Source organism: Amyelois transitella, chromosome 3, assembly GCF_032362555.1.
Source record: "Amyelois transitella isolate CPQ chromosome 3, ilAmyTran1.1, whole genome shotgun sequence".
Classification (NCBI taxonomy): domain Eukaryota; kingdom Metazoa; phylum Arthropoda; class Insecta; order Lepidoptera; family Pyralidae; genus Amyelois; species Amyelois transitella.
Window position 1 is genome coordinate 12873142 of NC_083506.1, and position 24508 is coordinate 12897649.

General features: G+C 36.5%; 2 protein-coding genes across 2 annotated transcripts; both read right to left on the reverse strand.

Moving 5' to 3' along the window:
- LOC132902777 (uncharacterized) lies at window positions 1–1249 on the reverse strand. The gene is made up of 2 exons (XM_060949036.1): window positions 1132–1249; window positions 1–308 (listed from the first exon to the last, which is right to left on the reverse strand). Exons 1-2 carry the CDS (start codon window positions 1247–1249, stop codon window positions 1–3), a joined length of 426 nt encoding a protein of 141 aa, XP_060805019.1.
- An 11007-nt stretch (window positions 1250–12256) lies between these two features.
- Window positions 12257–18024, reverse strand: LOC106132970 (uncharacterized). Its single transcript, XM_013332550.2, has 2 exons — window positions 17894–18024; window positions 12257–12480 (listed from the first exon to the last, which is right to left on the reverse strand). The coding sequence occupies exons 1-2, from the start codon at window positions 18006–18008 to the stop codon at window positions 12257–12259; spliced, it is 339 nt and encodes a 112-aa protein (XP_013188004.2). The 5' UTR covers window positions 18009–18024.
- Between the last annotated feature and the right edge of the window lie 6484 nt (window positions 18025–24508).

The following is a 24508-nucleotide window of genomic DNA, read 5'->3' on the forward strand; positions in this document are numbered from 1 at the left end:
CTAATGATTCTTATTGAAAAGCCAGTTCAATGATCCTCCTGAAATGTCCGCTAAAGCTAGCAAGGGATTCTCTGAGCCCGCATAGGAATCAGGCTCGGGTGGTCCATAGCTGTACCCTAAGGTGTTGTACTCCTGTGGAGCCCCATACACAGGCTGGGGCTTGGGGACCACCATAGATTTGCTCTTCAAGAAGTAGTTGAGAACAAGGCCGATGATGTAGAAGAGTTTTTGGAAGAATGCCATGAACATGAAGAACGTTGCCACTTTGATGGCGGCGACTTTGGAGAACACCAAAAGTAAGATCATAGCTGAAAAAAGAAACATTTTGTGGTCTAATAATCAGTTGACGTGCCGTGTGGTTCCCGGTACCATTACAAAAAAGAATAGGACCACTCCATCTCTTTCCCACGGATGTCGTAAAAGGCGACAAAGGGATAGGCTTATAAACTTGGGATTCCTCTTTTAGGCGATGGGCTAGCAACCTGTCACTATTTGAATCTCAATTCTTTCACTAAGCCAAACAGCTGAGCGTGGCTTATCGGTCTTTTCAAGACTGGTGGCTCTGTCTACCCCGCTAGGGATATAGACGTGATGATATGTATGTATGTATGTAATCAGTTGACATAGTAGGAGCGTCGGTGGTCGAATTGATAAGGTGTACGGTTAAAATGCGTGATGCGCAGAAAGGCGCATGTTCGAATCCAACCTCGGCCATGTACCAATGACTATTTTCGAAGTTATTTACATTAGTTTGAATACTAACCGATGCTCTTACGGTGAGGGAAAATATCGTGAGGAAACCTGCACATTCAGGCAACTGGATGTGTAACCATGATCGATCCAATACGGGTCAGGTTTACCTGCAAAGGTTGCGGAGAAAAAGAATAGGACCACTGCATCTCTTTCCCATGGATGTCGTAAAAGGCGACTAAGGGACAATTTTATAAACTTGGGATTCTCCTTTAAAGCGACGGGCTAGCAACCTGTCACTATTTAAATCTCAATTCTTTAATTTAGTTAAACAGCGGAACAAGGTCTCGGTCTTTTCAAGACTGTTGGCTCTGTCTGCCCCGCACGGGATAAAGAACGTGATAGTTTATATTTATATATCTACATATTCATTTTGCTTACCCCAAATCTTGAGGGAACCCTTCTTCTTCTTTGCTCTAGAATCTTCTAGCATCACCTCATTGCCTCCTAGACAGTAACAGCATGCCACCAACATAAACAAAACCACAATTGATTTCATTGTATTTATTTCAATCCTATATTTCCACTACAAACACGTATAATAAACTTAAAAAACTTATATTTCATAAACTTGTTTGCTTATAAGCACATATTTTTGTTTAAAACTTAAATATATTTAAAACACTCGCCCGTCCCGAACGGATTTCAGTTAATAAATAAGTATTTATTTCGTTCAACACACGTGTATATCGTTTTAAAAGAAGAAAGTTCTCCTTTGTTTCAGTTCTCGAGCAAATTCGTGCCGCCATTTTCATTTCTGTGACTAATTCACGTGTTACGTACCTACGGGAAAGATTATTATGCTTCTTTTGTTAAAATACTTTCCACGTAGGTAGGTACCTTACTCAGGAAAAATTTCACCGTTTACTTAATAATAACTTATTTGCATCTCAAAGCCTCACATAGAACCGACAGCGAAATGTCCAAAATATTAGTTTTGTAAGACAAAAAAAGCGACTGGCGTGAACACCATCCTACTTCCTACTACTATTATAAAGGCGAAAGTTTGTATGGATGTTTGTTACTCTTTCACGCAAAAACTACTGAACCGATTACCATGAAATTTGGTATGTAGGTAGCTGAAGACCCAGAATAACACATAGGCTACTTTTCATCCTAGAGTTCCCGCGTGATTGATAGGGTTTCCATGCGGACGAAGTCGCGGGCGGCCTCTAGTACATACATATATTAGAATTGGAAAGTTGCTTGTTCACGAGTTTGCGTTTCACGATACACGCTATCCTAAGTCCAATATCGGTTTAAAAAAAATATTAAGCTGTAACAGACACACTCATGCCTGATATGCAATTCATTTAGTGTGTCTGTACCAAGTCTTATTTCTTACATACATATCATCACGTCTATATCCCTTGCGGGGTAGACAGAGCCAACAGTCTTGAAAAGACTGAAAGGCCACGTTTTACTACATCCATGGGAAAGAGACGGAGTAGTCCTATTTTTTTTTTCTATTTGCGCCGGGAACCACACGGCACTTCAATCTTTCTTTTTGGGATCAATACGGATGATTAATGATTTCGCCCTTCGCCATAAAGAAGAATCTCAAAATTGAGCCTTTTCCTGTTTTTATTATTATTTGTCTAGCCTATGGCGTTATCGCATTCGAATCAAAATAAAAAAACTTTTTTTTTAAGTAATACGTAATTTAGTTCCTTATTAATAAGTTCTCGTATATAGTAAGTATTATTATTTTCTATTTTTGTTGTGGCTTCTTTTTTTTATTAGTGCCGTGTGGTTCCCGGCACCAATAGTAAAAAGAATAGGACCACTAAACGTGTCTTAAAAGTCAACTATGGGATAAGCTTATAAACTTGGGATTTAGGAGACGGCTAGCAACCTATCACTATTTGATTCTCAATTCTATCGTGAAGCCAAACAGCTGAACATGGCCTATCAGTCTTTTCAAAACTGTTGGCTCTGTCTACCCCGCAAGGGATATAGACATGATTATATTTATGTATGTATGTTTTGTAATTTGTCACGTGTATATTTATATATATATACGTGACAAATTACACAGATGGAGTTAGCCTCGAAGTAAGTTCGAAACTTATAAACGAGGTACTAACCCAACGATACTATATTTTATAATAAATACTTACATAGATAAACATCCAAGACCCAGGCCAATCAGAGAAAATTCTTTTCTCATCGTGCCCTGGCCGGGATTCGAACCTAGGACCTCCGGTGTGACAGACAAGCGCAATACCGCTGCGCTACAGAGGTTGTTATGTATGTTGATATGTATGTATGGATGTACGATAAGTACGAGTATATATACTTCAGTATTATAGTTTGTTATTACAGTAACTTCTACAAGTAACTATGTAAGCGACACAATAATCTTCACAAAAAAAAACATCATTTTGATAAAATTAAAAAATAAGAATTTCCTCGCTGTATTTTCCGCAAAGACACCTATCACCATTCAAAAAAAATCCGTCAAAGGATCCAATCTTAATGGATTAAGTAAAAAATAAAAAATGGGCTTTCATCAACCCTCTTTATATAAAGCCTTCGAGTATAAATAAATCGAAATGATGTTCCCTTTATATTTAACACAATATACAGCTTTGATCCGTGAGAATTGGAATGGTTCAATTGTCTAATTAAATTAGTTTATAGAAACCTAACTCCAATACAAAAACATATCATGCCTTCATGACAAGTCAGAGCTAAGAGTCGCGAAATGATTTGTAGCATGAGCGATGATGCGGGCTTCCGCCAGGCTAGGTGTGATGCTGTATCAGGGGTTGTATATATGGTCCGATCCGTGAAATCTTTGCTTGCGCGATTTAGACCCTTCGCTTTTAATATTTATGTCTAATAGCGTCGTGTGATTGGCTATTGCGACTTGTGGCGTAGAGATTTCGTCACAGATTGACAGGTCACGACATTGATTCTTTTTTAGGCGATGGGCTAGCAACCTGTCACTATTTGAATCACAATTATTAAACTTATATTAAACTCAAATATCCATATATAGTATGTATATTTATAATAGAGTTGAGTGCGCTCGACCCCAATCAGTCCGTTTGAAAGCAAGATTAGGCCTAAAGCGGACTAAGCAAGCTCAAACAGTCCTAGTAAACTTATAGCACCTACCATCATAAAAACCGATGGCTGTGGCTGTTCAACCTATTTATGGATAGTTGTTTGACAGATTTGAAAGAGTCTGAAAGTGGATTAAGGATGAATGAGTTACTCGTCAAATGTCTGCTCTATGCCGACGATCAGGTTATAAAGGCGTCATCAGCGGAGGAGTTACAGGAGAGTAAACTTATAGCAGGTACCTACCATCATAAAAAAACGCAACTATTTCCGCCCCTAACAGCGCGTGTATCGGAAAACTCCTTGATTTTAGCGAAAATTGCCGGCGTCCGAGTACCGTCGATAACTAAAGTGAATAATTATAATTGTTTTTTTTATAATTAAGGACGTCCTGATAAAGGGTCAGGTCAAAAGTAACCGAAACCGCCGAGCTTGTATGAAGAGAGTTATGAATGTGGATGAAGCGAAGGAAGTAATGCAGAGATCGTGGCAAGTGGAAAGAGGTAGTCTCTACCTACCCCTCCGGGAAAGAGGCGTGATTTTATGTATGTATGTTTTTTTATGATTGGAACAAAATAAATTGACAGATGTTACTCGTAAATATGATAAGGGAAAGGTGAAATTCAGGTCAAGATTTTATTTGACTGATTTAGTTATCAATACACAAACCTCAAACCACTGCCGCCCGAAGATTTGAAATTTTGCATCTTCCTTAGTATAGTAATTATCAATCTTATAGGTACATGTTAGGGTTTTAATTTAATTAATTTTATTTGTTTAATCTTTAGTTTTATTTTGTCACAAATGATTTAAGTCTTTTTTTTTTGGCTTTCTAGTTTATTTGCAATTTGATACAATTCAAACTAGTTGGCCAATCTATTACTTGTTTTGAGGACACAAATGGTTAATTCTGTATTCATACATATTTATATTATATAAATTGAATTGTTTGATATATCTTTATTTGCGTTCCCGGCACGAATACTCTTTCCCATGGATGTCGTAAAAGGCAACTAAGGGATAGACTTATACTACTTGGGATTCTTTTTTTAGGCGATTGCCTAGCAACCTGTCACTACTTGAATCTCAATTCTATCTTAAAGCCAAATAGCTGAACTATGGCCTATCAGTCTTTACAAGACTGTTGGCTCTGTCTAGCTCGCAAGGGATATAGACGTGATTATATGCCGCCCTCTGTGGCGCAGCGGCAGTACGTTTGTCTGTGACACTGGAGGTCCCGGGTTCGAATCCCGGCCAGGGCATGATGAGAAAGGAACTTTCTCTGATTGACCTGAGTCTTGGATGTTTATCTATATAAGTATTTATTATAAAATATAGTATCGTTGAGTTAGTATCTCGTATCACAAGTTTCGAACTTACTTCGAGGCTAACTCAATCTGTGTAATTTGTCCCGTATATACCTACAAATTCAACTAGTGAAAAACAGGTTTATTTTTTTTACTTACACTTTTCTTCTTGAATGTACATGCGAGCAGCTGAGTGCAGCTTGCGGAGACATTTTACTTGCGGACCACCCATCTGTACTGTTCAGAGTGGTCAGACCTCGTTTATTTTGAAGTTCCGTTGCAAACAACGTTGTTCGTTGTTTTGTGCCGTGTAGTTCCCGGCACCATTACAAAAAGAATAGGACCACTCCATCTCTTTCTCATGGATGTCGTAAAAGGCGACTAAGGGATAGGCTTTAAAACTTGAGATTCTTTTTTAAGCGATGGGCTAGCAACCTGTCACTATTTAAATCTCAATTCTATCACTAAGCCAAATAGCTGAACGTGGCCATTCAGTCTTTTCAAGACTGTGGCTCTGTCTACCTCGCAAGGGATATAGACGTGACCATAATTATGTATATATGTATATTTTTGGCGCGATACATAATGAAAAATCTAGACGACTATTTTCCTTCTAAAGGTTAAGCTGAAAAATATTGCAAAAAGGATAATAAAAATAAAAATTACACTACCCACGTTTCAGCCATCGGTGTGACGCTCAATTTACTTTCAAATAAAAATATAATCTTACAAAGTGTGAGCTGATATCTCACACAAGGGGTTCCGTACAAAATCAATTCTTATCATATTGTATGTACTTCATACTTACATACATTCATATATTTGACGGCCTCTGTGGCGCAGCGGTAGAACGCCTGTCTGTAACACCGGAGGTCCCGGGTTCGAATCCCGGCCAGGGCATGATGAGAAACGAACTTTCTCTTATTGACCTGGGTCTTGGATGTTTATATATAAGTATTTATTATCAAAAATAGTATCGCTGAGTTAGTATCTTGTAACACAAGTTTCGAACTTACTTCGAGGCTAACTCAATTTGTGTAATTTGTCCCGTATATATTTAAAAATAAAAATTAAAAAAATATTTTAAAATAATATATATAATCACGTCTATACGGACAGTGAAAGAGCAAACAGTCTTAAAAAGACTGATAGGCCACGTTCAGTTGTTCGACTTTATGCGAACGCGGCTTGTCAGTCTTTTCCAGACTCTGTATACACGGCAAGGGATATAGACGTGATTATATGTATGTATTCTATTTAAGTTTAAAACTATAATAGATTTATTTTCATACTGCCCAAAAGTTCCTACCTAAACACAATACGCTGAACTACAAAACAGGGAACAACATCTAGGACTTATAAATAACTCCGACCTTTACATATACCACGAATAATGTAAAACATACGCCAACCGCAGTTCATACTCGACTGAGTGCTGGAAGCCATCTTGAATCGTAGATGTAGTTCAAAGGAGAACTTATGCATGTGTAAACTTAGCACCGGTATAATTGAATTAAGTACTAGTTGTAACTTGTCAATACGTTTGATTGATACATACATACATATAATCACGTCTATATCCCTTGCGGGGTAGACAGAGCGGACAGTCTTAAAAAGACTAATAGGCCACGTTCAGGCTTAATGATAGAATTGAGATTTAAATAGTTACAGGTTGCTAGCCTGTCGCCTAAAAGAAGAATCCCATGTTTATAAGCCTATCACTTAATCGCCTTTTACGACATCCACTGGGAAAGAGATGGAGTGGTCCTATTACTTTTAATAATGGTGCCGGGAACCACACGGCCGATATGAATGATGGCCGTTACAGTTTTAATTTACTTGCCTGTGACGTCATATTTTACGTGTTGGGTTGCAAATTAAGCTTAATTAATTATGACAACGCCAATCTCTTGTTTGGTTTTCTTCCACCTAAAGGTTGACTGGAAGAGATTTCATTTACGGCCTCTGTGGCGCAGCAGTAGTACTTGTGTGCGACACCGAAGGTCCCGGGTTCGAATCCCGGCCATGGCGAAATGATGAGAAAAGAACTTTTTCTGATTGGCCTGGGTCTTGGATGTTTATCCATATACGACTGGAAGGGATTGCATTAGCGATAAGTCCACTTTTATACCATCTCTGTTTCGTTTCTGCTGTTTTGTATGTTTCACTCTTATGGTGCAATAAAGAGTTTTATCTATCTATATATCTATCTAAACCAGAAATTCCGTTCCTACTCTTCACACTGGGTACCCTAAAATGAACCTTTTAAACAAACCGCGTGGGCGTAACAATAACGTAACAAATATACCGTAACATTATGACTCTGACATGCCCGCAGTTACGCGCTGCTACAAAAGTAAGCAATCACCGTTAAATTAAGTCACTGTATCGATGATGATGCGACGGCGCAGAAGTGACATTTCAAAGTTTACAATATTGCATACGTATAATCACGTCTATATCCCTTGCGGGGAAGACAGAGCCAACAGTCTCGAAAAGACTGATTGGCCACGTTCGGCTGTTTGACTTTATGATAGAATTGAGAAACCTATCCCTTAGTCGCCTTTTACGACATCCATGGGAACGAGATGGAGTGGTCCTATTCTTTTTTTTATATTGGTGCCGGGAACCACACGGCACCTTTCGTTCATTACAATTTTAACAGAATTTCAAAACACTGTTAGGTTAAAGATTGATTCACACATACAAAAACTTGTTAAATCCATGTGAAATCATAAAATCAGTGCAATGTTCAAAGAATTCAACATCCAATCTTGTTTTTATTTCCATTTCATGATCCCCGACCTTTCTGTCCCCCACCCTGATCTGTGACCTCCGCCGTGTGGTTTTATGATATACGTAAAGTGTTTATAATCGCGTCGGGGTTTACGGCTGATGTAACCTGCTTTACGAACGAGGGTACAGCCTACATTGCCTTTGAATGTTATACATTAAATTTAAAAAAAATATATATTTTCAGGTGTGTCGCCTCTGTCTACCCCGTAAGGGATAAAAGCGTGATTGTATGTATGTTAAATGTTTGTAATGGCTTAATTTGTCTTGGTCATATGGTTCCTCGAATATTACATACATACATACATATGGTCACGTCTATATCCCTTGCGGGGTTGACAGAGCCAACAGTCTTGAAAAGACTGATAGGCCACTTTCAGCTGTTTGGCTTTATGATGGAATTGAGATTCAAATAGTGACAGGTTGCTAGCCCGTCGCCTAAAAGAAGAATCCCAAGTTTATAAACCTATCCCTTAGTCGCCTTTTACGACATCCATGGGAAAGAGATGGAGTGGTCCTATTCTTTTTTTGTATTGGTGCCGGGAACCACACGGCATTAATTCCTCGAATATTAATTACTTTTATTTCGGGTTTACTCACAGACTGATAGGCCACGTTTAGCTGTTTGGCTTAATGATGGAATTGAGATTCAAATAGTGACAGGTCGCTAGCCCATAGTACAAGAGGAATCCCAAGTTTATGAGCTCTTAGTATCTCTATACATCATCCATCCAAAAAGATGGAGTGCTCCTATTCTCCTAACCTATCGTATCGTGCCAGGAAATAAGACTGTTTGCTCTGTCTACCCCGCAAGCGATATAGACGATTATATCTACGTATGTACATTTATATATATCCACAGACCTTAAAATGTCCCACATAGACGCAGAATACTTCAGTAATAAAAATCAATAACAAAAATTTGAATACATACATAAAAATCACGCCTCTTTCCTGGAGGGGTAGGCAGAGACTACCTCTTTCCACTTGCCACGATATTTGCATACTTATTTGAATTCATATTTATTTAAAAGTTCTATATGCAACTCTATAGATTAAATATGTATCATGCATTTACCAACAAGAAAAATTAGCGCGAAATCCTATTTCAACTCGGAGAATTTATTTGTTCTTACAATTCCCATTACGGTGAGCGTAGAAGCGGCTTATCAAGCTGCTTTTCGGCTATGAAATTATGCTATTTTCCCGAAAATCTCGTACAACATAAGATAAAAGGGTGTTATTCCGTTTTTCCCGTACAAAATGCTTATTTTCCGTCTAGATTATCTGTAATTTTACGGCGATGTTTCTTGTATAAAAATATTATTTATTATATAAGCTTATTTGTTTATTTTTTACTCGTGTAGTGATTGGTCAAAATCCACGTTATAGTTACGGGTAAATAAATAAAAATATCTCGATATAAAATTACGATTGTCGGCCTAGCCTTTCAGACTTTTCAACAATGTTGGCTCTGTCTACCCTGCAAGTAATACAGACGTAACTATACCTACAGATATAACTATATGTACATATGTATGTAAATCATCAATAATTTAAATGAAAAAGAGCAATGAGAGAGGTTATCCAGATATTTCCACATACATATATTCACGTTTCACATTTTTATCTCTCGCGAGGCAGACAGGGCTAACAACAACCTTAAAAAGCCACGTTCGGCTATTTGGCTTGATGATAAAATTGAGATTCAAATAGTGAATAGCCCATAGCCTAAGAAGATTCCCAAGTTTAAAAGCCTATCACTTAGTCGCCTTTTAGGTACTACGTCCACGTCCATAGTAAAGAGATGGAATGGTCCTATTCTTTCTTGGTATTGCTTGGAAGATATTTCCACAAAACCGGATATAACGTGTACAGATCTGCCGGCAAAATCTTGTTAATTTTTGAACATCGTTCAAAAATTGATTGAATTGAAAATCGAATCGTTAAAATCGTGATGGTGCCGAAACGGATTTAGTGAAAAACAGCAATTCGTTAATGGATCACGCTGTAATCTGATCCGCCAATCGCGTCGCTTTGTGCCGCTTCAAATAACCAATGAACGTCGGCGTCAATTATCATATATCGACTATCGTGACGAGTGAATGAACACGTAATGAGTGAATATACCGTCAAAAGGAGGTACTTTATATTACCTTCATGGATTCTTATTGTTATTATCTATACTAATATTAAAAAAGCTGAAGTGTTTATTATTTGTTTGAACGTGCTAATCTCAGGAACTACTGGTTCGAATTACAAAATTCTTTTTTTTGTTGAATAGACCATTTATCGAGGAAATCTTTAGGCTATATAACATCACGCTGCAACTTTTAGGAGCGAAGAAGTAATGGCAAATGTGAAAAATACGGGGAGAAATATTCATCCTTGAGGGCTTCAATGATGCCCAAAATAACTATTCCACGCAGACGAAGTCGCGGGAACAGCTAGTAACCAATAAACGTCGGCGTCAATTATCATATATCGTGACGAGTGAATGAGAACGCGATGAGTGAATATACTGTCAAAGGAGCTACTTTATTTATTTTTTTTACCTACATGGTGTTATTGGTATTATATTACATAAAAGGGTAAGTCTTATAAACTCGAGATTCCTCTTATGAGCGATGGGCTTGCAACCTGTCACTATTTGAATCTCAATTCTATCATTGAACCAAACAGCTGAACGTGGCCTTTCAATCTTTTCAAGACTGTTGGCTCTGTCTACCCAGCAAGGGACATAGACGTAATTGTATTTATCTACAACCAAAACTACGGAAAAGAGGGTAACATATCCCTATTTTCCCCCGTGTACACTCTCAGAAACTATATGAGAAATACCTTACAACTATAATCACGTGCTGACTCCACGAACGTATTTCTAATACACGAATTCCAACTGACTGGGAAGAATGTTAGCTGTGGCATACTAAAAATATATGTAACATATATGAAAAATATTGTATAGTTTATGTCAAAACTGGCTTCAAACTGTTCTCTGTTCCGTTGGTAATTCCAAAAATTAAAGTAAATAGTTAGTTGTCTTATTAGTTATTGGCTTTGGCGTGGGGCTTCGCTTCCGTGGGGAATTATAGAAAAAAAAAACAAGCCTATGTCACTCCCAGAGGTTTATTCTATATATGTGTTAAATTTCGTGAAAATCAGTTCAGTACTTTTTGAGTTTAGGCGTTACAAACATACAAATATACAGATCTTTTCTCTTTATTAATAGTGTGGAAGACAGCGGGGGCATAAAACAAAAATTAAAATACATTTATCTACTAAAACTAAATTATATTATGAGACAAGTTGCAGTATGTTATAATTAGCTTCAGAGCAAAACTTTATTATCTTGATATTCCCAAAAATCAAATGAAATAGTAAGTTGTCTTAGAAGTAGTTAATGCTTTAGGTTTTTACACGAAGAGATGTCTGAGCTCCTTAACAAACATACTTACATACATATATACTTACATAAATATATATGTACTTATATACTTACATACATACATACTGTTACATACATAAAGTCACGTCTATATCCGTGAAAAAAGACTGAACGGCCACGTTCAGCTGATATATTACAAACTCCTTGATAATTTTACACAAATAGGTAATAATAAATCAATGTTTTGTTAACATTTTTCACAACACAAGTCAGCATATTTTACCAAATGTTCATCATCTGAGTGCGTTTGAAAAGTTTTCTTAAGGCTTTTTCAAAGCGTTTGCCTCGAGATTTTTGTGTATAAAGATTATACATACTTAACCTCGCCTTGGGCAATGCCATAAGGATGGTGACACTTTTTCATAAAAGACGTTAAGGCGATAACTAAAAGTTACACCGTAAATTTTATTTACCATAAAAATCTTTCATTATGTTTGGAAATTCTCAAAATTTACGTCATACATACATATAGACACGTTTATATCGCTTGCGGGGTAGACAGAGCCAACAGTCTTGAGAAGACTGATAGGCCACGTTCAGCTTTTTGGCTTGATGATAGAATTGAGATTCAAATAGTGACGGAAATTCTCAAAATTTACGTCATACATACATATAGTCACGTTTATATCGCTTGCTGGGTAGGCAGAGCCAACAGTCTTGAGAAGACTGATAGGCCACGTTCAGCTTTTTGGCTTGATGATAGAATTGAGATTAAAATAGTGACAGGTTGCTAGCCCATCGCCTACAAGAAGAATTACAAGCTTCTTCGACAATTTTGAAAAGATATTGTTAAGAGACACCAACAAAAATAAAAAAAAGTCAGCCTTAAAAAACTTAACATTAATTTATAAAATAAATTAAATTTTATTTAATAATAAACAGAATCAGTCTACATCACTCTATAAGACTTTCCATACGCTATATACGCCGGCTGTCTGTGATCATGCTGGTCATAGTGATAGGTGGGATGATGATCATGGACCTTCTGTTCCTTCAGGTAGCTGGTGAACCAGGCCAGGAAGTAGCCAGCCTTGTGTATCACCACCCAAAACACGAACGCATAGATCAGCTTCAAAATGAAAATCTTCTTTACTATCAGGTCGGCGAAGTATACTGGAAAGATAGAGAAACATATGTATATATATATGTATGAAGAAAATGCTGCAGTGCAGTTTGTTACCGCTTCTTCTGCACTGACGCCTTGGAAGCGGCAGTAAACTTAGTTTTAAGTAGTTTATTTAATGTTGTGAAACCAATCGTTTTGACAATTATTAAGCGATATGAAGTATCCTATAGATAATAATGAATAAAAATTTTGAATTTTGATTTTTACAGTGAGGGACGTCTATATCCCTAGACAGAGCCAACAGTCTTGATAAAAATGAAAAGCAACTATCAGCCGTATGACTAAATGATGGAATTGAGATTCAAAGATTGACAGGTATACAGGGTGACATTTAAAACAACTGCATCCTTTTAAACATAGACTATGCCCATGCTTCTGGGCCGTTTGAGCCTATTTTTATTTAAATTAAACGTCATCATTTTCACATTAAAAAACCCTAAAACTAAACATGTAAAAAAATGTCTGAACAATAAATTATTTTTCTAGTATCAAGATCAAGTAAAGTACAGAGTTGTCGTGATCGCTCAGCTCTGAATGAATTGTGTCGTTGACCTCTGAATATTATAGGTCGCGCGGTGGTTAAAGAACGCTCGGAAAAAATAGTGGGGGCAAACGGCGCATGTGTACATTCGCGCTCAAAAATGCTAAGGGAAATGTTTTTTTTTTATTTATTTAATACTAGCTGTTGTCCCGCAACTTCGCCCGCGTGATTTTCCAAAAAAAAGTAGCCTATGTTTTAACTCGGTTATTTAACTATGTATATCCATATCTTATAATATACTTATAATGTTAGTATGGATTTTGTGCCTTATAAATACTTATAATCCCTACTTATATTATAAATGCGAAAATGTGTATGTGTGTATGCATGTTCAGTTTTCACACTTAACCTGACCTGGCTGAACCAATTTTGATGAAATTTGACATAGTTATATTCAACCGTGGACGGACATAGGGTAGGGGCGACTTGTACTGTTTGAGAATTGATATATTATTTTAAGTTGTCGCGTACAAATACGATAAAACAATTTGTGTGCAACAGTACCCAAGAGACACGGGACGCGCGAACTCAACGCGGGAAGTAAAGAGTGACTAATCCACCAATACGTGTCGCCGTCGGCGCACACCCGCCCCCCCTCTCTCCTCGTCCCACCTAATAGACCTAAAAATTGATCACTGCGCATGCCCCTTCTACTTTTGCCGAGCGTTCTTAAACCACCGCGCGACCTATACGCGTCGCTTTTCCACCGCCCGGGGTGATATGACGTATTTAGGATCGTGGATTTTGATACTTATATTTTTTTCCTACTTTCTGAAATATGAACCGATATTTTTCTTTCAACGTTTTTAAATATCCTTTAGATGAGTACACTTAACAGTTAAATTTATGCAGTTGAATTAAAAGTCACCCTGTATAAGCCTTTTTCTCAATGTGATCCATATGGAGTGGTCAAATACTATTTGTTTTTTCATTTTCTTACAACCCTTATACCTCTACCTCATCTTTCACTATTTTTACCTGTCAATTTCAGCTGAATGTGGCCTTTCGAGATTGTAGGCTCTGCCTACCTCGTAAGCGATTAAGACCGCGACACATGTACAAATGTATGTAAATAAAAAAATAATAGTTTAAAAAAAACTAAAAAACTACGCTTTTATTGCTAATCAAACTAAATAATCAAACTAAAAAATAGAAAATAAAAATTAATGACAAAGGAATTCAGTAGTAGCAAGTCGAACAATCAGTTATAGTCAGTTGTAGTAGTAATTACCTCGGATTAAAATTATAACAAAATTAAATTTATAAACAAAACAATTTAAATCAGAGTAAAAAGCGTGGGGTGCCTGATGTAGTAAATATTAAAATCATTCTATTAGCATATATTTATGACAAGAGAGTTATGAAAATGAAGTAAAATGCACCCCACGCTTTTTACTCTGATTTAAATTGTTTTGTTTATAAATTTAATTTTGTTATAATTTTAATCCGAGGTAATTACTACTACAACTGACTATAACTGATTGTTCGACTTGCTACTACTGAATTCCTTTGTCATTAATTTTTTTTTTTTTATTATTTAGTTTGATTAGCAATAAAAGCGTAGTTTTTTAGTTTTTTTTAAACTATTATTTATTTTCTATTTTTTAGTTCGATTTGCAATAAAACAGGTAGTTTTCTAGTTTTTTTATACAATTATTTTTTGGAAGTTAACACTTCTGGTATAACTATCTTACTAGAAAAGACTTTCGCAACCATGCGCCCATCGCCGGAGGTTTTCACAACTAACTTTCTTAAAGTTATATGTGGCCTGATTGGATTAAATCTCATAATATTCTCATCATCATGATTCTTTTTAAGGCGATGGGCTTGCAACTTGTCACTATTTGAATCTCAATTCTATCTTAAAGCCAAATAGCTGAACGTGGCCTATCAGTCTTTACAAGACTGTTGGCTCTGTCTACCCCGCAAGGGATATAGACGTGATTATATGTATGTATGATGATTGTTAAACCCAGTTGAAAAGAATTTTATAGTGATAAATCACTGTTAATAATATTTTTGACTATCCAGCAAACGTAATAATTTTCGATTGTGGCCTTGCCAGGAATCAAACCACAAGATTAAGAGGCAGATTGATACAGGAACAAAAATATTTCAAACATACCTCCACTGCCTTTACAACCAGGAACGCAACAAAGTTTATCTGAAGACATCGTGGCACTTTTGTTGTAAAATCTGTCTTTCACAAAAACAAACACAAACTTGGGACTCCTATCTCAAATAATAAGGTATTTTTTACAGGAGTCCTATCTCAAAATATCTGCACAACACAGTAAACACAGTCAGAGTCCAATCTCAGATGATAAAATCACACGAATATCCGGAAGAACAAAGCTCGACTCAACGGAAGATTCCAAACTCCAAATAACGACAAGTTATCAGCACAAAACAAAGTGCAAATAGGTAAATACACAGGCACCGGTAAAAAACAACAGAAAGAAAGTTTACAGGTGTTCGAATCGAATTCAATCAAAACTTACTGCAAAACTTATTTGACATAAAAAACTGTCACTCATTTTCCAAACGAGTATTACAGTGTTGCTATTATAAATAGGCAAAAGATACCTAATGTTAATTCAAGAATTGCATTAATATGTTAAATACGTATTAAATATCGCAAAGTTCTGTAGGTAGTAACTTTATTCTTGTATTTTTGTAAATTTAGTTGTTCAATTTTCATTTATTACTTTTGTTTTATTACTTATATATTTTTTATTGTTTTAAAATATTCTACTAATTCTACTATGGTTTCTAATGGTAATTCTAAATGGAGCAATGCGATGAAATAAAGAAGCCTCAGGTTAATAGTAACATTATATGGAAATATATTACATCTCTTTTTGACTCATTATACGTCAGAACTTCTTGGTTTCTTGTATGGAGATTATTGGCACTGGTGCTATCTCTGTCTCTCTTACTCTCATACGAAGGATCTAAAAATGAATTTATTAATCCTGGCAGTTTTAATAAGGATAATGAGAAACTCTTATCAAAATATTGCATTGTCATCGGTCCTTGATACGTGTGCAAAGTTTCAAGTTGATCAGACGTTTAGAAATCAGTGAAAATTAAGCTCAAAGATTCCGTTACATACATACATACATACATACATACAACCCAAGCTAATAAAAGCGTAGTAAAAATGCCATGACAATTCGAACAAGAGAATTTGAGGACAAACAAATTTACATTTCTCCATACCTAGGGTTGATAGCAAATCATACCCAAAAAAATCTGTTCGTAATTTATTATTTTTTATCTGCACTGCTGCTGACCGGAAATATTTCAGAGGTTTTGAAAAAACAATAAACCCGGCAACTTTAATATGTTATTCGAATTTTAACACCTGCACCATATCGGCCAAATACACGGCTACGAAAAAAATTTATTAACGCAATAAATATTCTGATATGAACGCAATATTGGACCACTGCATCAGCTCTGTGGATATCCCTTGCGGGGTAGACAGAGCCAACAGTCTTGAAAAGACTGATAGGCCACGTCCAGCTGTTTGGCTTAATCTATACCTACTAATATTATAAAGCTGAAGAGTTTGTTTGTTTGTTTAAACGCGCTAATCTCAGGAACTACTGGTTCGAATTGAAAAAATATTTTTGTGATGAAAAGACCATTTATCGAGGAAAGATTTAGGCTATATAACATCACGCTGCAACCACTCGTATGAAAATTATTCATCCTTAAGGGATTCAGTTATGCCCAAAATAACTATTCCACGCGGACGAAGTCGCGGGCACAACACACAGCGGGTGATAGAATAATTAAAATATTGACAGGTTGCTAGGCCCATCGATTAAAAGGAGAATCCCTACTTTATAAGCCTATCCCTTAGTCGGCTCGTAAGCTCAAATAATGCCTATACATATACATATGTATTTCTAGTTCAATATAAAATTTTGTCCCTATTTTTTTCATGGTTCATCAAATTTGTATGGAGTTGGTAAAGTTTCTAACTGATTTTACCTATCCCCTTTTATGTCTACCCCCAATTCTGATCAAGTGTGAAATCCTTTTGAGTATGTTTGTGCGTAACTAACTAACAAACGAACTGACACTAATTCGAGTGTAAATAGATGTGGGCTTTCTAGAAAAGTGATGCTGCAATGTGTTTGTTCATTTGGAAGAATGGGATGTTCCAATTATGTACGCTTGATATGAGGTAATTTTCGAAATGATTGATACTAGATTTTAACCGGCTTAAAAAAAGGTGGTTATCAGTTTGACCTGTACGTATGTGTGTGTGTTTGTCCACGATTGGTTACGTTTCGCTCGACCGATTTTGATGCGGTTTTCAGGATGGTATTTGTGACATTTAGGAGAACGTTTTAGAAATTACCGACTTGAAAAAAGGAGAATATCAGTTGAGGTTTTCTTTTTACGAAAATTATTTATAGGAAATTTTCAGTATAAAATAAATTAAAAGAGTATAAAATAAGAGTTATAAATGAACTTTACACAGTATTATAGGTAGCGTTGTATAATTTTCAAGGTTATCTTTTGGTAAAACCAAGTTTAAAATAAAGGTAACTTGCTGAATAGTAGGAACCAAATTGGTATCCCAATCCAACATTGAGTGTACGTATTTCCATATAATCACGTCTTTATCCCTGGCGGGGTACACAGAACCAGCAGCCTTGATATGCCTCATTCAGCTGTTATCAGGCTAAATGATAAATTTTACTATAAGTAGTAATTGTCGTAATAAACTATTATGTTTCTTCTATGTAAAATTTCACGAAAATCGGTTCAGTGGATTTGACGTAAGACTAACACTTTTAAATTTATAATAATAAATCGATCTTTGTAAATTTGTTACTTACCAAACAATGCAATTTTCTTTTTCTTTCCTCTAGTCTCCTCGATATTCTGGCCAGCAACAAAACATATTGTCACAGATAAAATAAACATTATTAACACTGTAGACCGCATCTTCATTTTTTTGTAGTAGGTTTTTTTTAATTTATAAACGTCTGCTTTATACTGGGTATATTTTTTTCTTAAACGAATTCTTTTTTTAAATTAATTGTTCTATTTATAAATTTCGTAGAGCGTAACAATTTACAAAATTCTATTGTTTCTCAAATTGCAGCTGTGCGTTTAGTGTCATTGATAAAAATGTTATGAACAATATGTATTGGTATAGCACGAAATAAATGTATGCTAAATACATATGCTAATGAAACGAAAGTCACCCGAGTCTATACTAAGGTATTTCAAGTCCGTTCAAAATGGTACTAATCAAGTTACACTGAACTTGACAATGGTGAAAATTGTTATTCGAAAGTGCGTAAAATATTTTGTTATTGCATTTACATAAGACACTTTCACTGGATTTTGTTGTGGCATTACGTGTATGTTGAAAACTGAAGCCACTGTTATATGTTTGTTTGTTTGTAAAATCTTTATTGCATATAAAAGGAACATACATACATATGGTCACGTCTTTATCCCTTGCGGAGTAGACAGTGCCAACGGTCTTGAAAAGACTGATCGGCCACCTTCAGCTATTTGGCTTAATGATAGAATTGAGATTCAAATAGTGACTGGTTGCTAGCCCTTCGCCTAAAAAAATAATCCCAAGTTTGCAAGCCTGTCCCTTGGTCGCCTTTTACGACATCCATGGGAAAGAGACGGAATGGTCCTATTCTTTTTTGTATTGTTGCCAGGAACCACACAGCACTAATAGTTAAGAAAACGACTAAGGAAAATCTGAGACAGAGAAAGGAGGTCACCCATTACCAAATCATAATTAATAACATTTTAGGCCAAGGTGAACGTGACCTTCGAGTCTTCTATAAACTGTTGGCTCTATCTACCCCGCAAGGGATAAAGACGTCTTGTCTGATACTAATAACACACGCCAAACACACCGAACCTCTTACGCTAAGGGAAAACATCGTGAGGAAACCTGCACATTCAGGCATCTGTATGCGTAACCATGATCAATCCAATACGGGTCAAGTTTACCTGCAAAGGTTGCGGAGGTCAGATGGGAGTCGCTTCGTGTAAAAACCTGACTCACCCAATCCCGGATCCATGGTTGAAGGCATACCCTGGACTCCTCTCCAGAGGAGACCAGGGTACAACCGGGACTAAAGCCAGGAGGAAGAAAAAACTTATAACATTTTAACTCTAGGTGAACGTTGTCTTCGAGTCCTTTAGAGACAGTTAGCTCTATCTTCCCGCATGGTATAAAGACGTGTTGTATGCCACACATATAACACAAACAGCACACTGTACACTAACGTACAACCAAGGCCTATAGCGTACGTGAGCAGATTTTCTCCCCGACTGTACGTGACAAATACAATCGCGTTGTAAAGTGAATCGGGGCGGTCTTTTTCATTTTTCTGTCAAAGATTTCTGTGACAAATGTACCACATTTTTAATGCGGGCGGCGTAGCTGCGATGGCGCATGTATCATAATATATTAAGCAACTTGTTGCAAGTCTATATAGAGGAAATTATGTCGTGTGGTTCCGTAGTTAACTTAATGGGTGTAGCGGGAATGTAAAAGCGTTGAAAGTCGAAAGGATGCTTCTTCTGCACTGACGCCTTGGAAGCGGCAGTAAACTTAGTTTTAAGTTATTTATTTGACGTCAACCAATGTTGTGAAACCAAAAGATTTGACAATTATTAAGCGATATGAAGTATCATTTAAAAATTTTTGATTGATTTTGATGAGGTGACCAAAAAATGCGTGATGTAATGCTTCATATGCTACTGCGGCCATGTACCGCAATGACTCTTTTCCTTCATTTATATAATCATGTCTATATCCCTTGGGGGTGGACAGAGCCAGCAGTCTTGAAAGACTGATAGAATTGATTCAAATAGTGACAGGTCGCCTAAAAGTAGAATCACAAGTTTATAAGTCTATCCCTTAGTCGCTTTTACGACGTACATGGGAACAAGATGCTTGTCCTATTTTTTTTTTGGTGCCCAGAACCTCACGGCAATTACTCGTTTGTGTATAAATCGAAATAATAGCTAATTTTATATTTCGATTTTTATGCTCTTTTATGAGTTATGTACATTAGTTAGATTGCTAACCGAAGATTTAAGTGAGGGAAAACATTGTAAAGTGATCGAATATGGGTTACGTACTGCATTTTTTTTTTCATAATTGTATCGCAATTTTAAGATTGTTATCTGTCTCTGTCTGCTCATCGCCTTAAAAAAGAATCCCAAGTTTGTAAGCCTATCCCTTAATCCCCTTTTACGACATCCATGGGAATGAGATGGAGTGGTCCTATTCTTTTTTGAATTGGTGCCGGGAACCGCACACCTCACTTTCAACGGGAGCTAGTTATGCAGTTTAAAAATTAAATTTTCAAAACAACCATGATGTTTTTCCTGGACGTGGGGAAAACTTCTGGACATGTTGAACAGGAACTACTTACGAGTAATATGCGAAGTTAGGGAGGCGTGGCATTTCGACATTATTTACTATGAGCGGTGGCCGTGTATCTACACTAATATTATAAAGAGGAAAACTTTGTTTGTTTGCTTGTAATGAATAGGCTCAAAAACTACTGGACCGATTTTAAAAATTCTTTCACCATTCGAAAGCTACTTTATTCACGAGTAACATAGACTATATTTTATTTTGGAAAAAAATAGGGTTCCGTAATAATATATAAAAATAATTGGCAAAACAGCGTTTGCCGGGTCAGCTAGTCAAGAATATGGAGAACTCACCGAATTGTTACCGTACTTTGGGTTCTCGAACGGGAATTAATTAAATTTTTTTTTTTTTTGTAGATTTTTCTGCCGTGTGGTTCCAAATTAAATTTTTTTTATAGATTTTTTTTTTGCCGTGTTCCCGGCACCAATAGAAAAAAGAATAGGACCACTCCGTCTCTTTCCCATGGATTTCGTAAAAGGCGACTGAGGGATAGGCTTACAAACTTGGGATTCTTTTTTAGGCGATGAGCTAGCAACCTGTCACTATTTGAATCTTAATTTCTATCATTAAGCCAAATAGCTGAACGTGGCCATTCAGTCTTTTCAAGACTGTTGGCTCTGACTGTCTGCAAGGGATATAGACGTGACCATATGTGTGTATGTATGTATACAAATGGTAGTGGTGTAGACAAATTTTCCGCGCACGTACTTTTATTTTGCTCTTACAAATTCTACAGGCGTACAGCCGAATGTGCTGAGATTCACTTCAACTACGTTCGGTCGAGTTGCTCAACGAAATTACTCGACCATTTTCGACGGGTTTTTATTATAATTTTAACAGAAAAATTCGGTGGTCATATCGGACTCTCCGAGGCCAGTTAGATACGAGTAATTTTGGGCCCAGAATATGTCATCGGAGTATTTAATTTCTTTGAGAAAAGTAGCCGAACAAAACAATCGCTCTTTTTCTCATCTTGGCGTGTTCCCAGTTGCACCCTCTACCATTGAACCATTCAGGACCTGCGCGACGCCGTTTTCCTATCGCGCGAAAATCTATCGCTGTTTGATTTTTATATACGTGAAACGGGACAACGATAGTTTTGAACGCGATAAAAACGGCGTCGCGCGTGTACTCTAGCTAAGGGAAATGTAGTCCATACATAACACAATATGAATATTAAAATTAAATATGTTTAAGAACAAATTAAATAAAATCATTTCAAAATTTTTTAATAAATATTATCCTAAAAAGGGTGACACTATTGCTTTGTTTTCATAAATTGGGTATTTTCAATATAGCATAATCAAAATGTCAGAAATGTGATTATTTTTTAAATATAGACCGCTATTTCGGAAGTTAACGTAGAAAATGATAATAAGTATCATCTTTTTAACAAAAAAATCTTAAATAATATACAGTGCTATTTAAGTATAATTTAATTGTATAATTAAACCTAACAGCTGAACGTGACCTATCAGTCTTTCATGGCAGCTGACTCTGTCTTCCCCGCGAGGGACGTGATAATATGTATATGAATGTATGTTTGAAAATGAAATTGTCTTTTACAATACCAGATAATCTGACCTTTCACCTGGATGACCACAGACAGACGCCGAGAAAGACAATGATATCTTACGTATAAGACAATTTGTGAGAACCACAATATTTTCAAGAAATATAAAGAAAGCCCGACCTAATTAGATCCCGTGCAATGCCTAATCAGATTTTCTACTTGTTCCTCGGAATAAAAATGAGCGTCGCGGACAAAAGGCAGGAACAACGTATTTAATATGAAAATCTATTTGAATAATCTTAATGGCGTATCGATTTTCTTTTGTGGAAGCCCCTATCGGCTGAAAACTTATCTATGTACACGAATCTGAAAAAAAACTGTTGAGCAAATTAATTAAGATCCAGAAGTGACACTAAACTTGTTTGTTATACATCGCATTGTTCGTAGTTTTTATGAATTCGGTTTTGAGATTCATATTGAAATCATTTACTTTTACAATCATTTAATATTTTTTAATGTAGACAATGCGATGTAGACATCTATATTTATAAATTGACGTCCGGTGAAAATGCTGCAGTGTTATTTGTTCCGCCGCTTCTTCTACACATGCGCTTTGGAAACCGTAGTAGATATAATTAGATTTTAGTGATGTGACGTCAATAAGTGAAATCTTATATCCTACCTAGTTTATTCTACAGTATTGCATTTATTTAATTTGTATGTATTTATTTATATTAAATTGTTAAATTCCCTACCCCGCAAGCGATACACACGTGACCATATGTAGGTACTCTTATGTATGTATGTATTTAAAATACTATATTCAGAAACTAAAGAAAGATATAAACGATTGAATTGAACTTAATATAGAAAACAAAATTAATCAGAATATATTATCAGGGGATTTTATAAGAAGGCATATTTTTAATTTTGTAAACATTTGCGTAGTTATACGTGAATATAATATACTTACATTAAATAGGATACTTTTTCTTTTTTTTCCTATTAAATCAGTGAATTTTAGTAAACGCGAAGTCGTGAGTAAAAGCTATTACTGAAATAAATAAAAAACAAACGACACGGCTTTACTAGACAAATCATAAAGGGGTTACCCCTCTATTCTCTCGTCACTTTGTGTCTGCAACCTATTCAGTCTTTAAGACACAATGGCGTATCATCCATCTTGGCACAATGGCGAGAGAAAATAGTGTTTTGGCGGGTTTTTTTTTAAGTTTTCTGCTTAAAATTTCATGGCAAAATTTGGGGCAGAGTTTGGGGCACCGTCCATCTATTTAATAGGAAAATTAAAAAGATAAAAGGCCTAAGCTCTTACGTAAATGAAGAACAATGTAAGGAAACCTACACATTTAGGTTGCTGAAAACATACATACATATTATGAGGTCTATATCCCTTGCGGGGTAGATAAAGCCAACAGTCTTGAAAAGACTGATAGGCCACGTTCAGCTATTTGGCTTAATGATAGAATTGAGATTCAAATAGTGACAGGTTGCTAGCCCATCGCCTAAAAAAGAATCCCAAGTTTGGCTCCGTCTACCCCGCAAGGGATATAGACATGACCATATGTATGTATGTAGTTAGAAACCATTCCTAGCAACAAAATGCGTTCCAAAGATACTAAGTTCCCGCCATAAGCCTTATTACAGTTGCATAAAAAGCCAAGGCCCCGTATGGGAATTAATTAAATAGTTTAATTAAATTTCAGAGTGGCCGAGTGAGTGCGGTGTCGCCCAGCCCGCTACGTCGTCGGTTCAAAGCCCAAAGGTAGAGATCACAGCGATTTTGATAAATAACGTTCGGGAATCTCTCGGGTAGTCCCTATAAAGGGTACGTTAAGATGGTTTGGTCCTTTGGAGAGGATGAATGAAAGCAGGTTGACTAAGCAGATAGGTATACAAGGAGAGTGTGGAGGGAAACGTATACGTAACGGACGATCTTATCAAATTAAGGACGTCCTGATAAAGGGTCAGGTCAAAAGTACCCGAAACCGCCGAGCTTGCATGAAGAGAGTTATAAATGGGTTGAAGCGAAGGAAGTATGCAGAGATCGTGGCAAGTGGAAAGAGGTAGTCTCTGCCTACCCCTCCGGGAAAGAGCCGTGATTTTATTTATGTATGTATGTTATCTCTCAACTTAACAATACCTTCTCTTTCTCATGGCTTTAGTCCCGGTTGCATCCTCAACGTTTTGGAGAGGAGCCCGGGGTATACCTTTGACCATAGATCCTGATGAGTCAGGTTTTACACGAAGCTACTCCCGTCTGATCTCGACAGCCTTTGCAGGAGAACTAAACCCGTATTAGATCAGTCATGATTACACATCCAGTTGCCTGAATGTGCAGGTTTGTCCCGCCTCACGTCAATAATAAAAAGCGAACAGTTTTTCGCGCGATAAAAACGACGTCGCGCGTGTCATATTACAGAGGCAGGAAACGTACTTTTCTTTTTACAGTGCTATCGTTCATTTCGAAATCATTTTCCGTTTCGTTCTCCCACG

Excerpts from the sequence above, each read along its gene's own strand:
- LOC132902777 (XM_060949036.1), bottom strand. The coding sequence starts at position 1,249 with ATGAAATCAATTGTGGTTTTGTTTATGTTGGTGGCATGCTGTTACTGT. Across the intron at positions 309-1,131 it reads GGGTTCCCTCAAGATTTGGG|CTATGATCTTACTTTTGGTG; the intron begins GTAAGCAAAATG and ends TTCTTTTTTCAG.
- LOC106132970 (XM_013332550.2), bottom strand. The coding sequence starts at position 18,008 with ATGAAGATGCGGTCTACAGTGTTAATAATGTTTATTTTATCTGTGACA. Across the intron at positions 12,481-17,893 it reads AAAGAAAATTGCATTGTTTG|TATACTTCGCCGACCTGATA; the intron begins GTAAGTAACAAA and ends CTATCTTTCCAG.